A 25,269-nucleotide genomic window follows, 5' to 3' on the forward strand; every position below is an offset into this window, starting at 1 on the left:
GGGGGGGAGAGAGGAGGAGGGAGAGGAGAGAGAGAGGAGGAGGAGAGAGAGAGAGGAAGGAAGGGGGAGAGAAAGGGAGAGGAGAGAAAGGAGAGAGAGAGAGGGAGAAAGAAGAAGAGAGATGGGAGGGGAAGAGAGAGGAGGGAGAGGAGAGGGAGAGAAAGAAAGGGGAAGAGAAAGGGAAAGGAGGGAGAGAGAGAGAGAGAGAGAGGAGAGGGAGAAAGGAGAGAGAGAGAGGGAGAGGGAGAGGGGGAAAGGGGAGAGAGAGAGAAGGGAGAGAGAGAGAGAGAGAGAGAAAGGGGAGAGAGAGTGAAGGGAGAAAGAGAAAGAAAGAGTATGTAAAATTAATTTTGGAGTTTAAATAAAACCAGTTTTAATTTGGTTTAAAACTAAACTGAACCATAAAAACTGGTCTTTAATAAACTGGTTTTTCATAAAAACTATGGTTTCAGTTCAGTTTTTTATTTAAAAAAACTGGTTTATTTAAAATAGTTTCAATTCAGTTCAGTGAAACCAGTTTTTTTGCACACCCCTAATGGTGGCATGGCAATAGGGTTAATCTTATTTCGTCTATACAAGCAAATATCTTTGTTGAATGAATCACTGACACTTTAATTAAAATGGTAAGGTAATTGAGGAGTAATATGTTGATACGAAGAATCAATGAAGGAGAAAAATTAATCGTGTTGTAATATATAAGGCATCATAGAGGGGGAGGGGTTTTTGGTAATTTGGTTTGTTAGGTGATGGTAGCATACGAAGGGATTCAAGCATGTGGCTGGACTGGTAGATTAACGGTCTTCATATTATAAAAATCAAAACCAAGTGCCACTTAATTAACTTCACCTAGTTTTGATTATAAGCATACTAATAAGTTGCCAATAGAATTTGAAGGAAGCATGCATAGCCAATTGATATTTGGCGCAAACCAAAATTAAAGTTGGTCATAAAGAAACTCAAGTCCACACTAGCACACAGACAGGTAAGTAATGTGGGTTATTGTCCACTGTTTTAATTCACCATTGAGTAGTTGAAACAATTCAAAGTGTGAAAAAAAGAATGAAGAGATTGATGTGATAAAAAGAATGTATATGTAGCTATGGGAACTGGAAGGAACCACCAATTTGGTTGGAACCTTGAGGTGGATTAATAGCGACCCAAAGGAGTGAAATTGTGATAGCAATAAGACCAGACCACACAAAAACAATGGTAGGTGTTCTCCCTCTTCTTCCCATCAACCCTTTTGCAAACGGGTATAAATGAGTCAACACCCAAAAGCTGAAGAAAACTCCACCTAGCAACTTGCTCCATTGAGGTATCGCACTGTAAATAGTCCTGCTTACACCAACCGCTATTGCTATCAAGTTCACCATCATTATGGTGATTGGTGGCAACATCAGTGATGTCCATTTTACAATGTATAGATCGGCAAACTCGTCGTCTAAGTCGTCGCCACCGGACTTGGAGGTTAATGTGAATGAGATCTCTATTCCTGCTATCACTTTTAGCAGGCCTTGTAGAACCGCCGCCAGGTGGGCGCTTGTTCCGCCGATTAGCCAAAACTGTTCGTTTCGCCACCATTCTTCTAGCTCAATGCCGGACCACTTGATCTCCAGAATTGCAAGCATGCATAAAGTAACCGTGATTGTTAAGAGATAAACAAGGAACGTGACGCTGAGGGACTGAACGATGAACTGGCCGGAGAAGAGGGAGAGTGCCGGAAGAAAGCAGTAGACAATAAGGAATATGGAAGTGAAGGGATAGATTCCGACGTTAAGGTATGCAATTCGCTGAAGAAGATTCATTCTTGAGCTTGCAAGAATGGCGTTGTTTCTTGAGAAGAATATTTCAACTGAACCAGTAGCCCACCGGAGAACCTGATGGAGTCTATCGGTGAGGTTGATCGGAGCAGTTCCCCGGAATGCGTCGCGTTTTGTCACACAGTAAACCGATTTCCATCCTCTGTTGTGCATCCTATAGCCGGTGACAACATCCTCAGTCACTGATCCGTAGATCCATCCTACACGGTGTCCCCATTCAGTCTTCTCCTCATACCAACAGGAGATAACACTGATGGCCTCGGCCACGGTCGATGCGTCGAGATGCTCCCGGGCGACGGTGAGAGCACCCGGGGGACGGCCATTCTTGACTGCAGGGTGGTCAGCAAGTGGCCTGCCTTGGAACTCTGCCACTGGAATTGAATCAATGAGGAAAGTTGAGTTTCCAAATTTCTTCGGGGACAAGGAAAGGTTCATTTCTTCATCATAATCAGAATCACCCATTCTCAGTGCTCTGTTCTCTTCAGGGGTGCTCTTCTTTCGCCTCCGGCCGAGGCAGCAACTACAGCAGCCTGAAGCCGAGTTATGTTCTTTGGAGCGAGGTGGATCGAAACCATAGAGGGCTACCCTTCTGAATAGACAACCGGTTCCTACATAAACTGGCCCTTGAAGTCCATCAAGGGCTCTCATGTTGACATCAAAGAATACAGTATTGTGATTGGCATATCTATCTGAGGGGTCAATCCCCTCGAACCGTTGTGGGAACTGGACATAGCAAAGGCGGTCGCCTCCTCGATCCATCATGAAGCACATACCTTCCCTCATTGCCTTTGAGTTATAGACATAGTGATCACAGTCAAGGTTGAGTATGAAAGGTCCATTGGACATGATTGCCGAGGCTCGAACCAAGGCGTTCATGGCTCCAGCTTTCTTGTTGTGATCATAGCCCGGACGTTTCTCTCTGGAAACGTAAACAAGAAGGGGAAGACGGATATCCACATCGGTCATGTCAATGAGATTTGAATCGTCACTGGTTCCTAGAAGAGGTTCATCACTTGGAGGTTTCAACATCATCTGCATAATTACATTCATCAGGCATGGATTACTAGTTATCACTCATTAATTATCATCATTAGATATAGTTTTAGTTAATGTTTAATTAGACCCTATAGTCTAAAAATTTGTAATCAAGTCCTATAGTACCTGAATTATACCAGCATGGTCACCCCTGGAGTGTTCAGGTGCAGAATTCAACCAAGTTCCTGGCCAGTGAGTTCCATCAGCCATCCATGTTGCTTTTGGAATCTTTACAGGCTCCACAGGTTCATCTTCCCTGTTCTGTCTCTGAAGTTTCATGGCCTTGATTTCTTCCCTTGCATGAAATGCATCGGACCGGCGACGAATTGAGTCAGGCAGGCCATTGATCCTAACTTTGAACTCATCATACTCGCGCTTCACACGCCTACGGTCCTTCACGAAATCCGGCCTGACTTTGTTCTTGTAAGGGTCTCTCTTCAAGTTGAAATATGATTCAGGATTTCTCGGCTCAATGTCGTGTTTCCGGCAGAAAGGAACCCATACATTAGCAAAGCTAGCAGCTTCAGCCATTGCCTCAAAAGTTAGAAGAGCTCCACCATCGTCGGAAACATAGCAAGAAAGCTTCTCAACAGGGTAATCAGTAGCAAGAATAGACAAGATGGTGTTTGCAGTTACAAGAGGTGGTTCTTTTTCAGGATCTGCAGTAGAGACAAAAATATCTATGCCTGGAAGATCAGATTTTCCAGTAGGATTGTCAGGAGTTGGTGTTTCAAATTTTTCCTTAAGAACATTAAGATCGGTGGAACGATTCACTGGACATAGCTTTGGCAACTGATCAAGAAGCCAAGAGAATGCAAACCATATCTCACAAACCACAGACATTCCCCATAGCCAGATTGCCTCTTTATTTGGGTGTGTCACCCTCCACATCAGGAATAGTACTAACACAGCCAATCTTACAAAAATGATGAGACTGCAACATTCCATGCAGCAGATGGCAATTTGTTAGATGACATAGGAAAAAAAAATTAAAACATAAAAGTTCATTTATGTTTGTTAACAAATAAAATGATAGAATTGAATTTGTACCGATATGGACTCAGAATAGCAGCAGGTATCTTGAGTTTCCTTGTAAGTGGTCTCCAAGGTCTGTTCATCAACTCAGAAGGATCAGCAACACTATTGTCATCTCCATTTCCATTTCCGAAATTCCCTTCCTTTGGCCATATAGCATTGCCATAGCCATAGGTACCTGTTGTTTCAAAGAGCCACCTATTGTGATCAAAATCACCAGTTTGGCTTCTCATCAGAGCTGACTTTGTTGACTTCATCAATGACAATCTCCTCTCCATCTTAGACACCCGGTTCGGCGGTGGAAGTGGAAGAGGCCTTCCATTATCCACTGCCACTTCATCTAGTTCTGTGTTCTTGTATGGTTCCTTGCACCCTGGACACATACCACCACCTATTTTCACTGCATCTATGTAGCAGTCTCTACATATCTTGAAATCACACTCACATGGAAGAATATCAACACCACGTTCATCCCTCATCACCTATGTGGCACAAAGACAAATACTAGTATTGAATATTTGATGAAGATATCTGCATGTGGGTAAAATTGTAACTATTTTTTGTATTATAGCTCATTACCTTAGCATCACAACCAGGTATTGCACATGAAGATCCTTTTGCACCAGCCATCTGTGGATGGTTTGCTTCGGATTCTATCACCTTTTCCATAAGATGTGCTTGGGTCACACTGTTGAATCCGCCTGTGAAGAGTGAATTCGACACATATTGTTCCTCAACTTTCTGCGAGATTGATGGATCCATAGGTTGGTTATCTGGGGTTGGTGGCAAATGCACTGTGTAATTCATGAAGTCATTGTTTCCTAGCTCACTGTCAAGATCATCTCTAGAGTAACTGATGTAACGACCCGACGAAGTTCTTCGGCCGAATGTTATGGTTGGAGGTAAAGGAGGCTTCTGGTTTTCAGGTGCATCAGAAGTTGCAGATAGAGATGATCTGCTACCCTTAAATTGTTTTGACGCCATTTTTGAAGACAGATTGAACCTAATGTCCCAGTTCAGAAATTTAGCAAAAATCAGATCTTTCTTTATCAGCATTGTATCTATTCCACTCAATAGAAACACAGATTATAGTGAAATTATACATTGTAAATAAGATGCATTATTTAAGTGTCAATCATTCCAAGCTTTTTTGAAATTATGTGAAAAATTCTACTGTATTCTAGTAATCAAAATTTAAGTGGTGATTCCTCTACATCATTCTGTTAAAGCAAAGAAAAAGCAATGAAAATAGAGCAATATAATAAAATCTAACCTTAAAACAAAAGATTCACATGCAACTGAATCTAATGCACACAAATGCAGGCATAGTTTATGAGCATTTTGTTCTCTAAACCTCAAGTATAAGATCCCAACTCTTTCTCTTCCAAGTTCTCAGCAAGCCAACAAACTCAGAGGACTATTTTATGAAGAAAGAGTGGAAAAACAAAAGCAGAAAGAGAGCACAAAATCAATAATTCAATAAGATTTCCACTATAATTAAAAAAAGAAAAAAAGAAAATCTTTCCCCATTCCCATTATCATTAATAATATTAATATCACCACTTTCTCGCCTCCAGTCACGGCAATCAATCAGGTACTCTTTACACTTGCAAGAAATAAATATATAAAAAGTAAAACCCAGTGAAGAAAGTTTGTTACTTGAAGTAGGAAAAAGAAGGAAGAGCCAATGAAGTGATGAAGCAGAAGCAGAAGCATTACCTGTTTGTTGAAGGAACAAGAAACTGAGATGTGTGGTGTGTGATGTTATAAGAGAAGAGAGTGCCCATCATGATCATATCACAATCGTATGCATATATATGCTAATATATCTTCTCTTGATAATAAACGTGTATATATGTATAGGCTAAAAATAATGATTGAATAAATATATAATTATGAATATTATGAGTATGAAATTATAAATGTTATATTAGTCTTTCTAACATTATCGATATGCTAAATATATCTTCTCTCTTAATAAATGCCATATCTTGTATTCTAATTTTATTTGATTTGAGAGAGGTGGGGTTGAAGCCTTGAAGGTTGATGATGGAATTGGAAGGCCATTGCCTGCACCTTATCCTCAATTCTATTTTAATAAATTTGTATATTCTTAATAAAAACTCTAGTTATTTATTTATTTATTTATTATCTTTTTCAGTTGTGGATAAAAGAATGGAATCTGAGAGGGATTGTGATTCCACATATAAAGTATGTGAAGACATTTTGACATTGAACAAGTAAATATAGGGGATTTGACAATGTAAGATGATTATGATATTTTATTCATGGTTAATGAATGAGACAATAAGAAGAGTTTTTATAGTATATGATTATGAAAATTGTTGGTGACACGTTAAAGTGTTGCCGGCTGTGACGAAGCTGGAACATCTCAACATGCCTACCACCGTCTCGTCTATAAACCATTCTTCATAATTCAACTCTCTTCTTTTTTAATTCAACCTTTAAACAATATCCTCACCCTCCCATAACATAATTATAGAATAAGCGACGTGCCCAGTAACTCCTAGTAACATCATAATACAATATTATATAGCCTTCTCTTCTTATGGGATCCAATCTTTTCTTTTCTAATTAGTAATTACTACACTATCTTCTATCGTTATTATTTTGTGATTTGTCTCTAAGAAGCAATTTGTGTACATGCTTTCAAATGAAGGATATTTGAAATTGAAGATAACCGACGCCACAGAAAGAAAGTTTCTCTCTTTATTGCTGTTTTAGAAGTAGAATGGGGATCCATTTAACGGAAAACTTGAATACTTTAAACTGATCTATCAGTGTAAGGAATATGCTGTGTATATTATTCTGATGGTTCCTTATGTCCGTTGCTCCATCATATGGCATGAATATTTTATATTTTATCAATTCAGAACCAATCTCGCCGATTTTGATGTCTTAATTTGATGTTGTTACCACCACTTCCTTTTTCCATCAAGACAGTTTAGTTGTCAGCGCACCAATTTGAGGAACAATAAAAGACGTAAATCATGGGACAATAGTCAATAGAAAAGCTAAGCTCCCAATCATACCATTTTCTTCCCCTTCAGTTCTTTTTTATTTTTTAATCATATTTTTCCAATCAATTTAAATTTACCACTAATGTTTCCACCACGATGAACTTGGTTGATGATGAGCAATTACAATCTTTATAAGCTGTTTTAGTTCAAACCAAAGCTGGCCGTAATACATCTTGTTTCAGTGTTTCAGTAAATTAAAAATTCTTCTTTTGCAGTAAAAGTTGTAAGTACAATAAAATAGCCTAAAAATTGTAGCAAAAAATCACGGAAAAAATTAAACAAAAGCTTAGGTGTTACATATGTAAGGAGAAAAAAAATGAATCAGGAGACAATTGAAATGGTATTAGTGACGTTGCCAGGTCTGCATTCACAAGTGCAAACATTTCTAGACCCTTGAACTACACGTTGTGATCTTCGGGAATGAAGCTTGATGTTCACCACCTTCCCAGCCATCTGTAGCATCATCATAAACAGAACAATGCTATAGTTAAAGGAGAACAATGCCATTCAGTTCCTAAAAAAAGCAGTCTAGGAATACTCAGGGTCAAGCATATCGGAAAATGACAAAACAGAAAGTAACAAACCATTCTCCAAACCAAGTCTTCAGGACCCAATGGTTGAGCTGGACTAGAATACAGGAAATGCCTTGAGTACTGGAAAACAAAATAAAAGCAATTAATGCCAAATAGGAAAGCAAGACAATGAACTAAATATCAATTTTAGAAAAATAACAAGTATGCAGGGTGATTAGTAGAAAGTTCTTGCAAGGTTTCAGCAGCAAAAGACTGGACATAACCCAGAACACAAACCTTGGAAAGATTTTGTTGCATTTCTTTTATACGAGCAGCACTAATGCCTTTCAAAAAGTTTAGAAGCCAACCTGGCTTCACAGCATCAACGGAAGAGACAAACAAGGCTATCTGCATGTGTGGCAAAAATGTCAACCTCTTAGCACTTTCCACCAAAAATAAAAATAAAACATAAAGCTACAATTCAGTTAAGCTGGCATACAAGAATGCAGCCAGATCCACAAGAAATCACAGTGGCAATTGCCTGCATGGCAAGACATATACTTCTCTATGGAACAACTTTATGGTGTATTTGAAAAGCACTAGGTGAACCTAAAGCAGCTTCCATTAGGTGTGCTTAGAGGTTTTGGTAAAATGAAGGAGCAAAATCCTGAGACAACGTGCATTCTGTGCTACTCTTTAGTGCCCTTGGCTGCAACAGAATGCTTGCACCTTTAAGTGCCTCCCTGCACTAAAATCTCTTGGGGATTGGATTATGATTTTAGTTTCTGTTCAGTGTTATGCCGATGGGTATAACACAGGGCATCTGTTATCTTTGACACAATGGGAGCAGAAAACCCAACTGAAATTTTAGGGTTCCTTTCCTCACCCTCGGTGTATCTTTTATTCTATTCAGTACTCCATTTCAAGGAGTGATACACAAAACTAGTGAATAAACCTAACCTAATCACACCTTGATTACCGCCTAAATCGGTCTTTTTAACATAAACCACAGGAAGAAATAAGAAAAATGACCAGGGTTCAAGGCAATATTCCCATCTGGATATTTCTTTCCTCAACAATAATCTCTTGATGTAAGTAGGCAATATTAATTATCTGGTATGGAAGTATAATGTTAAAAGCTCTCAGGAAACCATATGCTCCAGTAAACACCCTATGCAACAGATTTATAAATGGATCACAAAGCATCCAGTTAAAAAGTTACAACAATAATGCTATCTAAGCTGTAAGATTGGCCTACAACTTTCATAATAATTTTATTGCAAATTTAACACTTCAAATTACTTCAAAAAATGCACACAGACACACACCTTCCTGTAATCAAGTATTCCTTCAAAAGGAAGCTCCAGCTCATCACTCACTATAACTGGAATGCATCCACTAACAATAGCATCAAATAATCTAGCAGAGGATGGAGTGTCACCAGCTGGGCTTAAGCAAAATAGAGACCTGATAATATGGAAGGCAAGCAGATAATTACAACAAATCAAATATCGCGGTTGCATATATTCAAGTGCTGAACTTAGATTACTTGCGCATGCCATTTTGAGCTGCTTCTTTTCCTCCTTCTCCAGCTGTTCCCTCCTGTATAACCACATCATCAGCTCCACTTAATTCAGCTCCAAGTTTAGAGCGAATCTTTCCTCCCTGAAATGGGAAAGGCACAAAGTAGCTAAACCTCAAAATGTTTAAATGACACATATGACTAAGATTGAAAGAAAGTGATAAGGGAACTCTGCCCCCCACAAACTATAAAAAGACATACAACAAACAAACAAACCCTAAGCAATACGAGGCCTTCATTTATATCATAGAAATAGAATTAACCAGTTCAATGAAATATCCAATATTACATAATAAAAATTATGCAAATAAAATATATATTCTTTGGTGTTGACAATAATTACAACTCTAACAGAACAAAGGTATATCTATAGACTTCAACTGGCATCATTTACATATAGTGTATTAGTACTTCCACTTTGAAGTTTTGACCTGTTAGTCAATCAAAATCAGCAATTGCAAAACATTCTTACCGCATTTCTTTTGAGACGGCCACGAAAGAAAAGTAGTGTGCTTCTCTTTGGATTCGTTTCTGACAGACATCTGGCATCACACAATTCAACATTGGGAACATAAGGAAGGATCAGGTCCTTCTCGAGATAAACCTGTCCTGGCTTGTACCTGCAAAATGTAAAAATGATCACTGGATGCCATACTCAGCAACTAATAATATACTATCATTATATTCACAAAATCGCAGGCATGCAACTCAGAATACAAACCAGTTCCCAGTGGAATCCATATCTGGCAACAGCCATATGGCATTCTTCACGTATCTGCGAACAGACTTAAAAGACCAAGGATGATGAATAGGAAGTATGTGATCTCTTCCACCGGAGCGCTTCCATGCAGGTTGATCAGTCATCCACTTCAAAGCTTCCTACAACCACAGCGGCAAGAGTAAATTAGACACAAGAGGCACTTTCTAAATGGTTCAGATTACACCATATTACAATGTTTTATGTTGATATCATAGACGAAGCTTAAATACTATTATTAATATCGAATTATTGACATAACTGTTAACAAAAAAGAGACAGGAAGAGCACTCACACCCTATAAAGCGCCTTGCATTGCTGTTTCTCCATGAGGAAGAAGCTTATAGTTGTGAAGAACGGTACGTAGAACAAATCAGCCTCCTCTTGTCGGTGGACCCTAACAACGCTTCTCAACAGCCTCTCCGACGGAGGAGCAATCAGATCCGCCCAAAGCCAGTAATCAATAGAATGCTGCATTCACGAGTAGAAACTTCCACACATCACAAAAGGCAAAAACGGAGAACATTAAGAAGCAATAACGGCGTTGTTGAATTCGAGATTACCTCACCTGTTCGATGAGACGGTGAACGGGGCTGCCATTGGAGGTGAGATTGGAGGTGTCTTTGTATGTATTCTGGAAGAGCCAGAGAAGATCGTAGGTGAACTTTTTCGGCATGTCGTAGACGTAAACCCTAAGTGGAAGTCCGACCGGGTAGTAGGGATCGGAGTAGAGGCGATCCGCTTCGGAGCGGGAAACGGCGTCGTCGAGGGGGGTGACGTCAGCATCGGGGCTAGCGGTGTCGTCTTTAGTGGAAGGGGATTTGTTGGCGAGGAAGTGGTCGAGGGAGGCGACGAAAGATGTTTCGGCGGTGGTGGCGGTGGTGAGGGAGTGGCGGGAGGTGGGAGGAAGGCGGGTGCCTTGTTGGAAGGAGGAGAGGAAGAAAAGGAGAGAGAAGACGAGGAGAGAGAGTGAGAAGAGAAGGATTCTTGATTTGGATCTCGGCATCATCTGCCTTCCTGCCATTTTCACATGTTCTGCTATGCCCCAAGAACAAGAAGAAGATAGTCAGGTGAGTCCAGCTGCAGAGTTATTTAACCAAGTGAGATTTAAATCAGTTTTTTTTTTTTTGATATTTTATAATTCTACGACTAAAAGAGTGAGCTTGGTCGATAAAACTATTTATTTATTATGGCCGAATCTAATTTTTGTTGAATAATTGAGCACATAATTAGAATGGTTAGTGCTAAAAAATTACATTGATTTGTCCATTACTCATAGTAGAAAAGAAAAAAAAATGGTTCAATTAAAAATAACTTGCCAATTAGAAAAGGATGAAGCCTTCAACCACATTTAATAGTGTTTGGTGCGGAAGGATCCAAGCCTATGAATGAAAAGAATGCAGAATTACAGGATACACAGAAGGATTGAATATGGAAATTGAATTCAATTGAAGAGATATACATAGCTAGGATTGAAGGGATATATACCAATGGTAACTGGAAAACAGAACAGCTAAGCTATCTGACTTCACCAAAGCTAGTTTATATAACTAACTAACCTAACCTAACACTAGTGGCAAGAGCAAGTTGAGTCCTCAAACAATGAACTGATGATTTATATTTTAGAATTAGTAGTCCGAAACAGATGGGTAAATGCAACAATTCCAATTAAACTCTCCATAAAGATGATAATTTGGTTTAGAAATTTAATCAACATCTATGGCACAAACGAATTGTTTCAGAATTGGACAAAGACCAGCTTGATTTTTCACACTGAAATTCTTAGTTTAACGTCAAAACTACCTTGACCTTCTGAAGCATTGCCTCTCCTAAGAAATTTGGAAGAGATAGAGGTTGGTGAGCTCAAAGCGAAAAATTAGAGCTTGTTGAGATTTTGGATCAATATATATACAGTTAATATTAATTCTTCATGCGATTCATGTACTTGATCATATTGGACAAGCACAAGTATTGTTATTTCGAGTTGCAATTGTACTAAAATTTGGTTTGTTAAAGTTTTTGAGGAGGTGTTTATGTTTTTTAAAAGTAAACACCTCATTTTGTATTTAGTAAATAAAAAAAACTCATATATTTGTGTTTGCAGTTTTTTAAAGTTAGAATATTTTTAAAAGTATCTAAAAGAAACATTTTAAAATTATCTTGTACTTTTCAAAATTAAAAAGTCTAACAAAACATCATACATTAATTTAATTCTTACATTAATATTTATTATAATATTTTTAAATTTTAAAAATTATTTTATCAAATATACTTATTGTTATTTATGCTTATTAAAACTTAAAAATAATTTTTAATTTAATTTACCAAACTACAATTTTTAAAAAATAAAAGTTTTACTAAACCAAACCTAAACAATAATGCAAGTTATATGGGAAAGCCAAATGCTACCTTCATTGTATCCTTTGCACAAATGCTGGCAGTGCTGATGCATTATTATGGAAACTTCCTTCCTTTCCAATTTGTTGCAGAGATCTACAAGTATTAGGACAGTTGTTAAATTGAAATGGGACCTTTATTTTAGTAATTTCAGCATATAATTTTCTTATACAAGATTGTGAATTTATTTAAAGTAATAACATGTCTAGAAAAGTTTTAATTTCCTTGACTAAAGTACCTCTGTTTAATAGTAGGGTTAGTATTTGTGACCTTTTGATTATTGAAATAATTCTTTGTACTTGTCATGCTTGATAAATATCTCAAGATATTCTATGATAAGGTTTCAATCTAGTAAATTTTGATTGTAGTATAGATTAATGACAGTACCGTGAGTAGTTTTTATTCAAAAATTCAACAGGTATCCTCATGGAAGAAACAAGGTTCTCTAGAGTCACAGATGGGAAACACGTTGAGTTTGATGACAACTGATTTTCAGGGCATTGTTTTGAAAGGGCCAAAGAACTCTGGCTGCATGTGTATGCTCCATATAAATCCCAGGTATGACTTCATGATTATGCATTTTTCTTCTTAGTTATGTTCAACCTGTGAAGCACTCATATCAGCACTAACACATACTGACAATGGACACGAACACAAACATGCAGACGCACTAAAGTTTTAAAATGATAGGACAACTATGTATATGACTATATGCCATAATTATAACAAATCAACGACTTTCTATCGGAAGAACAAAGTTCAAATCTATGATCTAGAAAATTATGGTAGCAATCAGTAACTAATAAATAACCACGGTTATGTGTTGTTTGTTGCAAGCATATATAAAAATAATTGGAAGAGATGTATTGAAGATGTGGAAGAAAATAATGAAGAGAAAGACTAATTCTCATTGAGTAATACAATTTTAAGTGTGGGATATATATACAATTATACATTTGAGCTAAAAACAACTAAAATCAAGTTCGGTTGATTTATTTAAGTAAGTGTAGGTAATTCGAATTCTATTACAAATAATTGGTTAACGATAAATTTGTAAATAGAGCTCATCCATTACATATTAGTGGCGGTTTATCTTCAATTCGGTTCGATTTTTGGTTCTGCCATAAAAAAAACCCTTGAACTAAACCAAATCAAACCGGTAAATAACCCTAAATCACAAAAATACCCTTACGTATTATTATCTCTAGCGGCTCCATCCAAACTGTCTAGCCCTCCTCCACTCCTCCAGTCTTCGCCGCCGAGCCCCAGTGGCTCCAGTGCCCTCACTCCTTTCCATTTTTCGCTGCGCTATCGAGCCAGCAGGTAGCAGCGTCTTCTTCCCCTGTGCCGTCGCGTCGAGCCCCTGTGTTGTCGTCCCCTGCGCCGTCGTCGCGTCGAGCCCCGTCCAGCCGCCGTCGTCCAGCGCGTCTCCCTCTATGGCAGCCACCGCGTCTTCCTCCACTCCCCACTGCACTCTGCCACTCTCTGTCTGCATCATCAAGAATGGAGCCTGTTCTTGAGTTAATTCTGGTCTGTTCCTAATTATTTCAGTTCTTGATTTTTGTTATGATTTTTAATTTGTTCTTGATTCTTGGTTGGCATATTTTCTGCAGTTCTCTAGTATTCTCTTGGTTGCTATTCTTGATTCTTGATTTTTGTTATGCTTTTTTACTGCTTCTATTTTTTCCTGTTCTGTACTTGAGTTGATTCTGTTCTTGATTTTTCACTGCATCTATTTTTCATTGCTCGTTTCTGTTCTTGATTTTTGTTCTTGTATTTTGTCTGCATCTATTTTTCACTGCCAGTTTCTGTTCTGGTCTTGATTCTTGATTTTTGTTGATTTTGAATTTGTTCTCTAACTTTTGTGGTTGCGGTTTTTTAATTATTTGATTTTAGTTCGTTGTTTGGTGTTCTCATTTCAATTTTGGTTTAGTGTTCTCTTTTCTTATTTTATTTTATTTTGATATTTCAGTTTGATATTAAAAACATTGAACCAAATGGAATCGAATATTTATGTACAATTGGATTGGATGACTTTTCCTCTAAAAACTGAACCAAACCGCATCGCTAACAACCCTTATTGAGTAACTCTGAATGGGGCGGCAGGCGGCAGAGACATGGTGGATTGGTGGCAAAGAAACCGTGCATCAAAAAAACTGGGAGACATTCTCATTGTGGCCTCCATCACCAAAGCCCTCTCCAAATCAGGAGGAACTCGCAACCTCTCTCCCTCTCTCAAACTCACACATTCCATCATCCTCAACGTCCTGTCCAACCCCTCCCTCCACCCTTCCAACAAGCTTCATTTCTTCTTCTGGTCTCGTTCCCATTCTTCCTCCCTTCCGCCCTCTGTCGCTGCCTACTCTGCCCTCTTCTGCACTCTCTCCCACCCTGCCCACCTCCACCATGTTCCGGCCCTCCTCCACTCCCTCAAACAAGACTCCCTCCTTCTCGATTCCCACTCCTTCAAGCTTCTCCTCGATGCGTCCATCCTCTCTTCTAACTTCGATTTGGCTCTACAACTCTTGGATTACATGCAAGATCTTGGCAGCAACCTGCAACCTCACATCTATAGCTCTGTCCTCGTTGCTCTCGTTAGGAAGAACCAAGTCCCACTGGCTTTGTCCATCTTTTTCAAGCTTCTTGATTCTACTGCTGATGGTTTTGATTCCAATACAGCCAATGAGTTGTTGGTTTCTCTTAGGAAAGCAAGCATGAAGGTGGAGTTCAAACAAGTTTTTGATAGGCTTAGAGAGAAGAAAGGTTTTTATTTTGATACTTGGGGCTACAACATTTGCATCTATGCATTTGGTTGTTGGGGTGATCTTGGTGCTTCTTTGATCCTCTTCAAGGAGATGAAGCTGAAGGAGAAAGAGGAGTTGCTGGATTATGGTTCCCGCGGCCACACTTATTCTTCTGTTGGACCTGATTTGTGCACTTATAACAGTCTCATTAGTGTGCTTTGTAAGGTTGGCAGAGTCAATGATGCACTTAAAGTGTTTCAAGAGCTTAAAGAAGGATCTGGCCATGAACCTGATAAGTTCACTTATAGGATCCTTGTGCAAGGTTGTTCCAAGACTTACAGAGTACATGATGCCATCGTGATTTTCAATGAGATGCAGAAAAATGGATTTCGCCTCGATCCTGTTATTTATAATTCTATGCTTGATGGACTCTTCAAGGCCAGGAAGGTTACAGAAGCCTGCCAACTGTTTGAGAAAATGGTTGAAGAAGGCACGAAGGCATCTTGCTGGACATATAACATTCTGGTTGATGGCTTGCTTAAAAATGGGAGACCTGAAGCCGCGTATACTCTCTTCTGCGACCTCAAGAAGAAAGGCCAGTTCGTCGATGGGGTTACTTACAGCATCATTGTGCTGCAATTTTGTCGAGAAGGTCAACTTGAGGAGGCACTACAATTGGTGGAGGAGATGGAAAGCAGAGGTTTTGTTGTTGATCTCACTACGATAACATCGCTCTTGATTAGCATTCATAGACATGGTCGCTGGGATTGGACGGACAGGCTTATGAGGCATGTGAGGGAGAGTGATCTGGTGCTTAGTGTTCTCAAGTGGAAAGCTGGAATGGAGGCTTCTTTGAAGAACCCAAAGAGCAAGAGAAAGGATTATTCGCCAATGTTCCCTTCCAAAGGAGACTTTAGTGACGTCTTGAGCTTCATGACTAATGCTCAGGACGTCACCCTTGATTCACAGCACGGTTCAGATTTTCAAGACAAGGAGAGTTCCGGTAACAAATTTGATGAGTGGTCATCATCCCCACACTTGGATAAATTGGCCGAGTCCGCGCTTAGCACTTCCCAGCTATTTACTCCTTCTCATGCTCAAAGAGTTCAAGAAAAGGGGCTAGATTCTTTTGATATTGATATGGTGAATACTTTCTTGTCTATATTCTTGGACAAGGGAAAGTTGAGCTTGGCTTGCAAGTTATTTGAAATTTTCACTGATGCAGGTGTGGATCCTGTGTGTTACACTTTTAATTCTATGATGAGCTCCTTTGTCAAAAGGGGTTATTTCACTGAAGCTTTGGCTATCCTGAACCAAATGGGAGAAAATCTTTGCCCAACTGATATAGCAACATACAATATGATAATTCAAAGTTTAGGAAGGATGGGAAGAGCAGATCTGGCCAGTGCTGTTCTTGATAGGCTGCTGAAGCAAGGTGGCTATCTCGATGTAGATATGTATAACACAATTATCAATGTTCTGGGAAAGGCAGGCCGAATTGATGGGGCGAACAACTTCTTCGAGCAAATGAAGAGCAGTGGGATAAATCCTGATGTTGTCACATATAATACATTAATTGAAATTCACAGCAAGGCAGGACGGTTGAAGGATGCGTATAAGTTCTTGAAAATGATGTTGGATGCTGGGTGTCCTCCTAACCATGTAACGGACACGACATTGGATTATCTGGGAAAGGAAATAAAATAAACTGAGATACCAGAAGGCATCAATTGAGTTCAAGAGATGATGCTTCTTGAATGTAGTTCTCGTTTTTGGTGTTTTCACCTCTTCTTTGATCACAGGCAGTATGCTTTGTTGTTATGAAATCACAGCAATAATAATTGAAGCTTAAAGACAAGAATTCAGGTCTCAGAACGGCTCACTTTGATTCTAGTACGTGAGGCCACTATTTAGTCATGTGGCAGAGTTAAGAAGAAATTCACGTCCTATTGTTCACCATCAAAAAATGGTTATCCATAACTTGTCTATTTCAAGCATAATACAATATTGGGGTGAGACTAGTATCCAATTCAATATGTAGGCCTGGATCCGTAATATCTTTCCCAGTGGCCAATGTGAAAGATCCCTAAAAAGTGTTTGATAATCCCCATCTGCCAAATCCATGATGCAGTGAGGATCTGTGCGAGCAAGGAGGCACAGGTTTCTTTTTCCCTCTGCAAGTGATTAGATTGAAACTCAATACTATGTTTAGAGTACTCATTATCGTATGTCGTACAAATTAAAAGCAAACTTCTTAATTACCATTATCTGGATCCTTGTAATTATTATATCATTCTTTGGTTTTTGTAACTGAATATGCGAAACTGCCATTGATATAGTTACTGCTGTCTTTAGGATATAAATATATATAATATATTGCAAGTGACCATATAATTTGGAGAAGGAACTTTCCTTAGCTGCGTATGTTATGTTTGCCTTTTGAAAATTTTATCAATACATATTGGCTTATCCATTGAAGCCCTTTAATCTCCATGCAAATTTCTTAGCAAGTTTTGATCCGAGACTTATATAGTTATATTAATATAATGAAGAATGTTAGAGGGTTAGCAGAATTTATTATTTTTGACCTGCAGTTAACTAACAATTAAAAATGTAGGCTAAAAGTAAGTTGTTGGATTGCTAATAAAAAGATTGGCCTGAAGGCTAAAAATGTTGATAAAAAATAATAAATTCTGTTGGTCCTTGAGTTTTTCTCTATTATAATCACAACATTATTAGTTACACAGTTGAATTATGTTGCTGGTTTTGGTTTTAGGTAAATAAACCAATTTTCAAATTGTTGTTACACAATTGAATCTCTCAGCCATGCTTTTTATTATTTTTGTTGTATTCATAGTCCTTGCTTGAGGTAAAATAGGTTAGATTCAGTAGTTTGTAGGTGTCTTCAACCAATCTTATGGAGTCTATATGGCATAAATAGTCAGTTTGTGTGGGATTGAACTTGAAGCTTGGCTATATCTATCTATCAAGTATCATGATCATTTTATTTAGTTCATTGTTATCACTTTTCGGCCAAGATTTCTTATGACCTTTTTTGCAGCACTTTTAATCTATTGTTTATGAATTGTTGAAAATTGGTGGGAATTTGACATTTAACTAAGATGATGTGAACAATTTTATGAATTGTTAAAAAATTGCTGCAGAAACTTGGTGACCAAAGAATTTGTTGTAGTGATTAATAACCTTAGATGATTCCCAAATAATTTGTGGCCTTTGGTTGCTCTAAGACAAGTGCATATTTAGCTACCTTCTGAAGCATTGTGTATGAGACTAAAAGATATGGAAATGAAGGTTGGGCATGAGCTCACAATCAGAGAGGGTAATTCCTATTTTTATGGAATTCAGAACCAGAGATTGTTGTGTTTGAACCAGTTTTCTTTCACTTTCATTTTCTTTTCTTTTTTATTTTGGGCCAGAATCAATAACATATGTATTATGAATTCTTGATACATTTATTAATGCATTATGCATCCCAGGAACTCATTATTTACCTGCGATCCTGCGTGTTGCTATGGAATGGTTCTTTTCAATGTTCACTTGAAAATTCATCCTTAATTTTGCTCGTTTATTTATACATATAAATAGATATACTATAATAGTAGTGTACTATTCGCACATTTACTTCCATTTGTTCTTCTTGTTATGATGTTAATTTAAATAAATCAATCTTACAATCTATCTATCGCTTGTTATTTTTTATGTGGGAGAGAGAGAAGTGTATAACAAGAAGCTGTGAACAGAAGTGTGTTTTACATTGGTATGGGATGTGCAAATCGGATGCACCGATTTGTTTGTTTTATTTTTTTTCAAACAAACAATCACAAATCGGACGGTCCGATTTGTGAATTCGAAAAAAAAAAATTTTAATGTTGAAATCGGACCGTCCGATTTTTATTTTAAAAAATAAAAAAATAAAAAATACAAAACGGACCATCCGATTTGTAGTTTATTTTTTTCTCCAAACAAATCGGACCCTCCGATTTGTAATTTATTTTTCTCTTCAAACAAATCGGACCGTCCGATTTGAATAAAACACCATATAAAAAAAACACTCAATCTTCCAATAATAACTTATTACACATATATTTAAACAATATAAAAAAAAAATTAGCCTCTATCTATCTATCTATTTTTATTATATAAAAATTAATACTAAATTATTATGAAATAAACTTATGCCATATAGTTACTTTCCATTGTGTCATATCAACTATTTTAAATAAGTGACAATTATGAAAAAAATATTTCTTATTATTGGTCCCTATCATCTATTTTAAATGTGTCAATCATCCCAAAAAAACAAAAAACACTGATATTTAAATGTAGAAGGTGCAATCATAGCTTAACGTTTTGCGTAGTTGACGCAGAGTCAATGAGGATTGAGGAGAAGACAAAGGTACAATACAGCTGTCTGGAATAATTTTATCAACTGCATTATTTATTGCATTCCACTTTAATTTCCATTCACACTTCATCACCTTTTTTCTCCTTAATTCAACCTTAACTTGACAAAGATTTTAAGAAAAGATTTTATTAGATCGCTCCTCACTCTTGAGTCTTTCCCAAACATCAGTTTCCTACATCAACCAATCAATCTGTTCCAATGGCAGATAGTGTGATTTCCTTTGTCCTGGACAACTTGTCCCAATTGCTAGCACGTGAAGCCAATCTGCTATGTGGCGTGGATGACAGGGTTAGATCCCTTCAAAGTGACCTCAGCATCATAAACGTGTTCCTCAAAACATCTGAAGGGAAAACCAAGAAAGATATTGACAAAGAAGTTCTTCGTCAGATCAGAGATGTTGCGCACGAAGCTGAGGATGTCATCGACACCTTTGTTATCAACGTGGCTATGCACAGACGTCGAACCATGCTGGGGAAGATGCTCCGTGGTTTTGAACATGGAAAGTTGCTCCGTGATGTGGCTGTGAAAATAGACAGCATAAAAGCCACTGTCAATGACATAAGAGACAACAAGATGAAGCTCAGCGATGTCTTTCAACAAGAAGGTGAATCATCATCAGCAAGAGAGGAGGAGGAGAGGGTGCTGTTGCTGCACAAGAGAAGAAGAAATGTGGAGGAGCATGATGTGGTTGGTTTTGTTCGTGAATCCAAGGCAGTGATCCAGCTGATTAAGGAAGAGAGTTCCCAAAGCAACGTTGTGTCCATCATCGGTATGGGTGGGTTGGGCAAAACCACCCTTGCTCGAAAGGTCTATAACAGCGATCAGGTAAAGTCATATTTCAAATGTCGGGCATGGGTTTATGTTTCAAATGACTGCAATGTCAAGAAGCTTTTGCTTGGCCTCATCATGTGTTTGATGCCTAACGCTGAGAACGAGCATAGGAGGAAAATGAAGGGAAAGAAACAAAAGGGAAGAAAGAAACCAGATGACCTCTCTAGCTTGGATGTGGACGAACTAAAGCTCATGGTGTGGAATTTCTTGACTATGAAAAGGTATCTGGTAGTCCTTGATGACCTCTGGAATACTCAAGACTGGGATGAGGTACAAAATGCTTTTCCAAACGACAATAATGGTAGCAAAATACTAATTACTAGCCGTTTGAAAGAGGTGGCATCCCATACGAGTCCATGTCCTCCTTATTACCTTCAATTCCTTGGTGATGATGAAAGCTGGGAACTCTTTTCTAGGAAAGTGTTTCGAGGAGATGAGTGTCCTTCTGATATAGAGGATCTTGGAAAACAGATGGTCAAAAGTTGTGGCGGTTTGCCACTCTCTATTGTTGTTTTGGCAGGGTTACTTGCAAACAAGGGGAAGTCATACAAGGAATGGTCCAAAGTTGTGGGACATGTCAACTGGTATCTTACTCAAGATGAGACCCAAGTCAAGGACATTGTACTCAAACTCAGCTACCACAACTTGCCTTCAAGACTAAAGCCCTGCTTTCTGTATTTGGGGATCTACCCTGAAGATTGTGAGATCTCTGTAAGGCCATTGCTACAAAAATGGGTTGCTGAGGGATTTATTCAACAAACTGGGACCAGAGATGTAGAGGAAGTTGCAGAAGATTACTTGTATGAGCTCATTGATCGTAGCTTGGTTCAAGCATCACGAGTGAATGTTAATGGAGATGTGAAAGCATGTCGCATCCATGATCTTCTTCGTGATCTTTGCATAACTGAGAGCAAAGAGGACAAGCTTTTTGAGGTTTGCACAAATAGTAACATTCTGGAGAGATCAAAACCACGCAGGCTTTCTATCCAATGCGGCATGCATGGCTACGTTTCTTCAAGCAACAATTACCATTCATGTGCCCGCTCTTTGTTTTGCCTTGACCCAAAAGGGTATGATGTTACCCCCAAGGAATTGAAATGGCTTTTCAAATTCTTCAAACTGGTTCGGGTATTAGATCTTGGGGAAAACTATTGCAGCAAAGTCCCTTCCAACTTGGGCTTATGTATCCATTTAAGGTATTTAAGAATAAGAAGTGGTGAAGTCATTCTAGATTCTATATGCACACTAGAAAATTTACATACTTTGGACATATATGGGCCGGCGCATCCTCCAATATATCTCCCTAGGAGAGTATGGAACCTCAAACAACTTAGGCATTTGAAGAGTAATGGAACCATCATCCTACGAGGCCACCATGGTTCAAAAGCAGGTGATCAAGTCATGTGGAATCTTCAAACCATTCATTCCATTAAATTCAATAGTGAGATTGCACGCATGATAGAGAAAGGAAGGTTTCCGAAGCTACGAAAGTTGGGTTTGCACATCTGGGTCGACAAAAATAATGTGCATGAGTTGTTATCAACCCTACGGCGATTAACTCATCTCAACAAGTTGACACTTGTCTTCAGAAAGAAGAATTATGGACGGCGACCAGGGCCTACAAAGTACGAGCACATGGAATGGCACATCGGGCTCAAAGCAATTGAATTGTTACAAAGCCTGCAGCACTTGTCCAATCTGAGCACTTTAAAAGTTGATGGAGCTTTGGACCTTGCAACGTGTGATATTGCGTTTCCTGCATGCATTACAAAATTAACCTTGAGACACATTAGCTTCATGAATGCTGATGGGGTGAATGCCATTGGTAATCTTACTACACTCCGATGTTTGAAATTGCATGGAACACATGAATTTGATGATCCCTTTGAGATTAATTGCAGTGCAGGCAGTTTCTCACAGCTCCAGGTTTTTGAGATGCAAGTGATGCATGTTGACAACTGGAAATTAGCCAATGGTGCAATGCCATGCCTTCAAACTCTGCTTATCGAATACTGTAAAACATTGGACAATCTCCCACATGAACTGTGGTCTTTGACTTCCCTGAGACAAGTAAAAGTTGTGGAACCCTCCCAAGCATTGTCTCGTGCGCTAGCAAATTTGGAAATGAAGGATGGATGTGACCTCATAATAACATAGTGGTATCCAGAAGTAGTAGAGATGTTGAGTTTCCATCAAATTTGGCCTTAACACTTATCATTATAATTGGTATTTAAATGTTATTGTTACCATTAAAATCTTCTAAATGGTTATGATATTTCTCCATTTAAATCATATTATTACTATTAACTTTTTTGTATCACCATATATGATAGAGTTTCTAGTAATAGTTCTAGTATTACATGTTTCATTCTATAATATAATTTATGGGGCGAATGACCCATATAAATCATGTATTGGATAAATTTACACGATTCCACCAAAGAGAAAACCGTTATAAGGTTCCACCAAAAGCACTTCTCTATATAGTTCGAATTAGTGCAATTTGAATTACACATTCATAGTAATTCGAATTACACACACTCAAGTACTAATTCGAATCACCCTGATTCAAATTACACACACTAATTTAAATCAACTTGATTCGAATTACACACACTAACACACACTAATTCGAATAGGCTAGGTTCGAACTAGTCAAGTTTTCGTGCCCATTTTCGAATTACTCCATGTTTTGTCTATATAAAAAGTTCGAACTAATCCCATCGAACCAGTATTCCAAATCCATATCCCACCAAATCCTAGAGAAAACGACCCAAAATGACTCCAACAAAGGCTTGAGCAGAATATTTAGCCGACAGGAGATAATCTGGACAGATTTTATCGTTTGGATGGAGTAGCCCATATAGCTGGTGTCATTAACGAAGAGGTTAGTGCGAACTTATTCTTTTAAAATAGGAGCGAATAAGTTAATTTTTTTTATATATTTTTTGTTAGTGGTTTTGATAGTGGATGACGTTAGTGGCATTTTTAGTGAATGATTTTAGGGGGTTTTATTAGTGGTTTTGATAATGAATGATGTTAGTGATTTTGTTAGGAGTTTTGTTAGCGGTTTAGGGGGTGAATGATGTCAGTGGTTTTGTCATTGGTTTTGTTATAGGTTTTGTTAGTGAATGATGTCAATAGTTTTGTAAGTGGTTTTGTTGGTGGTTTTGTTAGTGAGGGAGATTGATCTGGTGCTTAGTGTTCTCAAGTGGAAAGCTGGAATGGAGGCTTCTTTGAAGAACCCAAAGAGCAAGGGAAAGGATTATTCGCCAATATTCCCTTCCAAAGGAGACTTTAGTGACGTCATGAGCTTCATAACTAATGCTCAGGACGTCACCCTTGTTTCACAGCACGGTTCAGATTTTCAAGACAAGGAGAGTTCCGGTAACAAATTTGATGGGTGATTGGGTGGTCATCATCCCCACACTTGGATAAATTGGCCAAGTCCTCGCTTAGCACTTCCCAGCTGTTTACTCGTTCTCGTGCTCAAAGAGTTCAAGAAAAGGGGCTAGATTCTTTTGATATTGATATGGTGAATACTTTCTTGTCTATATTCTTGGATAAGGGAAAGTTGAGCTTGGCTTGCAAGTTATTTGAAATTTTCACTGATGCAGGTGTGGATCCTGTGTGTTACACTTTTAATTCTATGATGAGCTGCTTTGTCAAAAGGGGTTATTTCACTGAAGCTTTGGCTATCCTGAACCAAATGGGAGAAAATCTTTGCCCAACTGATATAGCAACATACAATATGATAATTCAAAGTTTAGGAAGGATGGGAAGAGCAGATCTGGCCAGTGCTGTTCTTGATAGGCTGCTGAAGCAAGGTGGCTATCTCGATGTAGATATGTATAACACACTTATCAATGTTCTGGGAAAGGCAGGCCGAATTGATGGGGCGAACAACTTCTTCGAGCAAAGAGCAGTGGGATAAATCCCGATGTTGTCACATATAATACATTAATTGAAATTCACAGCAAGGCAGGACGGTTGAAGGATGCGTATAAGTTCTTGAAAATGATGTTGGATGCTGGGTGTCCTCCTAACCATGTAACGGACACGACATTGGATTATCTGGGAAAGGAAATAAAATAAACTGAGATACCAGAAGGCATCAATTTTGAGTTCAAGAGATGACGCTTCTTGAATGTAGTTCTCGTTTATGGTGTTTTCACCCCTTCTTTGATCACAGGCAGTGTGCTTTGTTGTTATGAAATGACAGCAATAATAATTGAAGCTTAAAGACAATAATTCAGGTCTCAGAACGGCTCACATTTGATTCTAGTAAGTGAGACCACTATTTAGTCATGTGGCGGGAATAAGAAGAAATTCACGTCCTGTTGTTCACCATTAAAAATTGGTTATCCATAACTTGTCTATTTCAAGCATAATACAATATTGGGGTGAGACTAGTATCCAATTCAATATTCAGGCCCGGATCCGTAATATCTTTCCCAGTGGCCAATGAGAAAGATGCCTAAAAAGTGTTTGATAATCCCCATCTGCCAAATCCATGATGCAGTGAGGACCTGTGCGAGCAAGGAGGCACAGGTTTCTTTTTCCCTCTGCAAGTGATTGGATTTAAACTCAATACTATGTTTAGAGTACTCATTATCATGTGTCGTACAAATTAAAAGCAAACTTCATAATTACCATTATCTGGATCCTTGTAATTATTATATCATTCTTTGGTTTTTGTAACTGAATATGTGAAACTGCCATTGATGTAGTTACTGCTGTCTTTAGGATATAAATATATATAATATAATGCAAGTGACCATATAATTTGGAGAAGGAACTTCCCTTAGCTGCGTATGTTATGTTTGCCATTTGAAAATTTTATCAATACATATTGGCTTACCCATTGAAGCCCTTCAATCTCCATGCAAATTTGTTAGCAAGTTTTGATCCGAGACTTATATTAATATAATGAGGAATGTTAGAAAATCAGCAGAATTTATTATTTTTGACCCGCGGTTAACTAACAATGTTTAAAAGTGTGGGCTAAAAGTATATTATTGGATTGCTAGACTAAAAGGATTAGCGTAAAGGCTAAAAATTTTGATACAAAATAATAAATTCTGCTGGT

The 25,269-nt window shown here is 38.2% G+C and overlaps 4 protein-coding genes across 7 annotated transcripts; 2 read left to right on the forward strand and 2 right to left on the reverse strand.

Moving 5' to 3' along the window:
• Positions 1-934: 934 nt before the first annotated feature.
• LOC107477351 (cellulose synthase-like protein D3) lies at positions 935-5,666 on the reverse strand. 2 transcript variants are annotated; one of them, XM_021137573.2, is made up of 5 exons: positions 5,610-5,666; positions 4,470-4,893; positions 3,906-4,372; positions 2,982-3,789; positions 935-2,852 (listed from the first exon to the last, which is right to left on the reverse strand). In XM_021137573.2, exons 2-5 carry the CDS (start codon positions 4,872-4,874, stop codon positions 1,098-1,100), a joined length of 3,435 nt encoding a protein of 1,144 aa, XP_020993232.1. In that variant the 5' UTR covers positions 4,875-4,893; positions 5,610-5,666; the 3' UTR covers positions 935-1,097. The 2 variants fall into 2 exon arrangements, with proteins under 2 accessions (XP_020993232.1, XP_015952833.1); XM_016097347.3 differs by lacking the exon at positions 5,610-5,666 and adding an exon at positions 5,164-5,512.
• Positions 5,667-7,276: 1,610 nt separating this feature from the next.
• LOC107477355 (probable arabinosyltransferase ARAD1) lies at positions 7,277-10,901 on the reverse strand (the record flags this gene model as incomplete). The annotated part of the gene is given in 9 exon segments (XM_016097350.3): positions 7,277-7,384; positions 7,516-7,584; positions 7,741-7,851; positions 8,772-8,910; positions 8,993-9,108; positions 9,498-9,645; positions 9,747-9,904; positions 10,080-10,253; positions 10,351-10,901. Coding segments are annotated over 9 exon segments (1,479 nt in total), but the record flags the coding sequence as incomplete, so codon positions are not given.
• Positions 10,902-12,653: 1,752 nt separating this feature from the next.
• On the forward strand, positions 12,654-24,844 carry LOC107477358 (pentatricopeptide repeat-containing protein At4g01570). Of its 3 annotated transcripts, none has more exons than XM_052258861.1 (3): positions 12,654-13,709; positions 14,152-16,358; positions 24,008-24,412. In XM_052258861.1, the coding sequence occupies exons 2-3, from the start codon at positions 14,297-14,299 to the stop codon at positions 24,112-24,114; spliced, it is 2,169 nt and encodes a 722-aa protein (XP_052114821.1). In that variant the 5' UTR covers positions 12,654-13,709; positions 14,152-14,296; the 3' UTR covers positions 24,115-24,412. The 3 variants fall into 3 exon arrangements, 2 of the variants coding, with proteins under 2 accessions (XP_052114821.1, XP_015952838.1); XR_008006994.1 differs by lacking the exon at positions 24,008-24,412 and adding an exon at positions 24,437-24,844 and having other exon boundaries at positions 12,659-13,709; positions 14,152-16,789; XM_016097352.3 differs by lacking the exon at positions 24,008-24,412 and having other exon boundaries at positions 12,659-13,709; positions 14,152-17,422.
• LOC107477356 (putative disease resistance RPP13-like protein 3) lies at positions 19,327-22,453 on the forward strand. The gene has a single exon (XM_016097351.3). The coding sequence runs from the start codon at positions 19,548-19,550 to the stop codon at positions 22,335-22,337; it is 2,790 nt and encodes a 929-aa protein (XP_015952837.1). The 5' UTR covers positions 19,327-19,547; the 3' UTR covers positions 22,338-22,453.
• Positions 24,845-25,269: the final 425 nt, after the last annotated feature.

Source organism: Arachis duranensis, chromosome 3 (assembly GCF_000817695.3).
Source record: "Arachis duranensis cultivar V14167 chromosome 3, aradu.V14167.gnm2.J7QH, whole genome shotgun sequence".
Lineage (NCBI taxonomy): Eukaryota > Viridiplantae > Streptophyta > Magnoliopsida > Fabales > Fabaceae > Arachis > Arachis duranensis.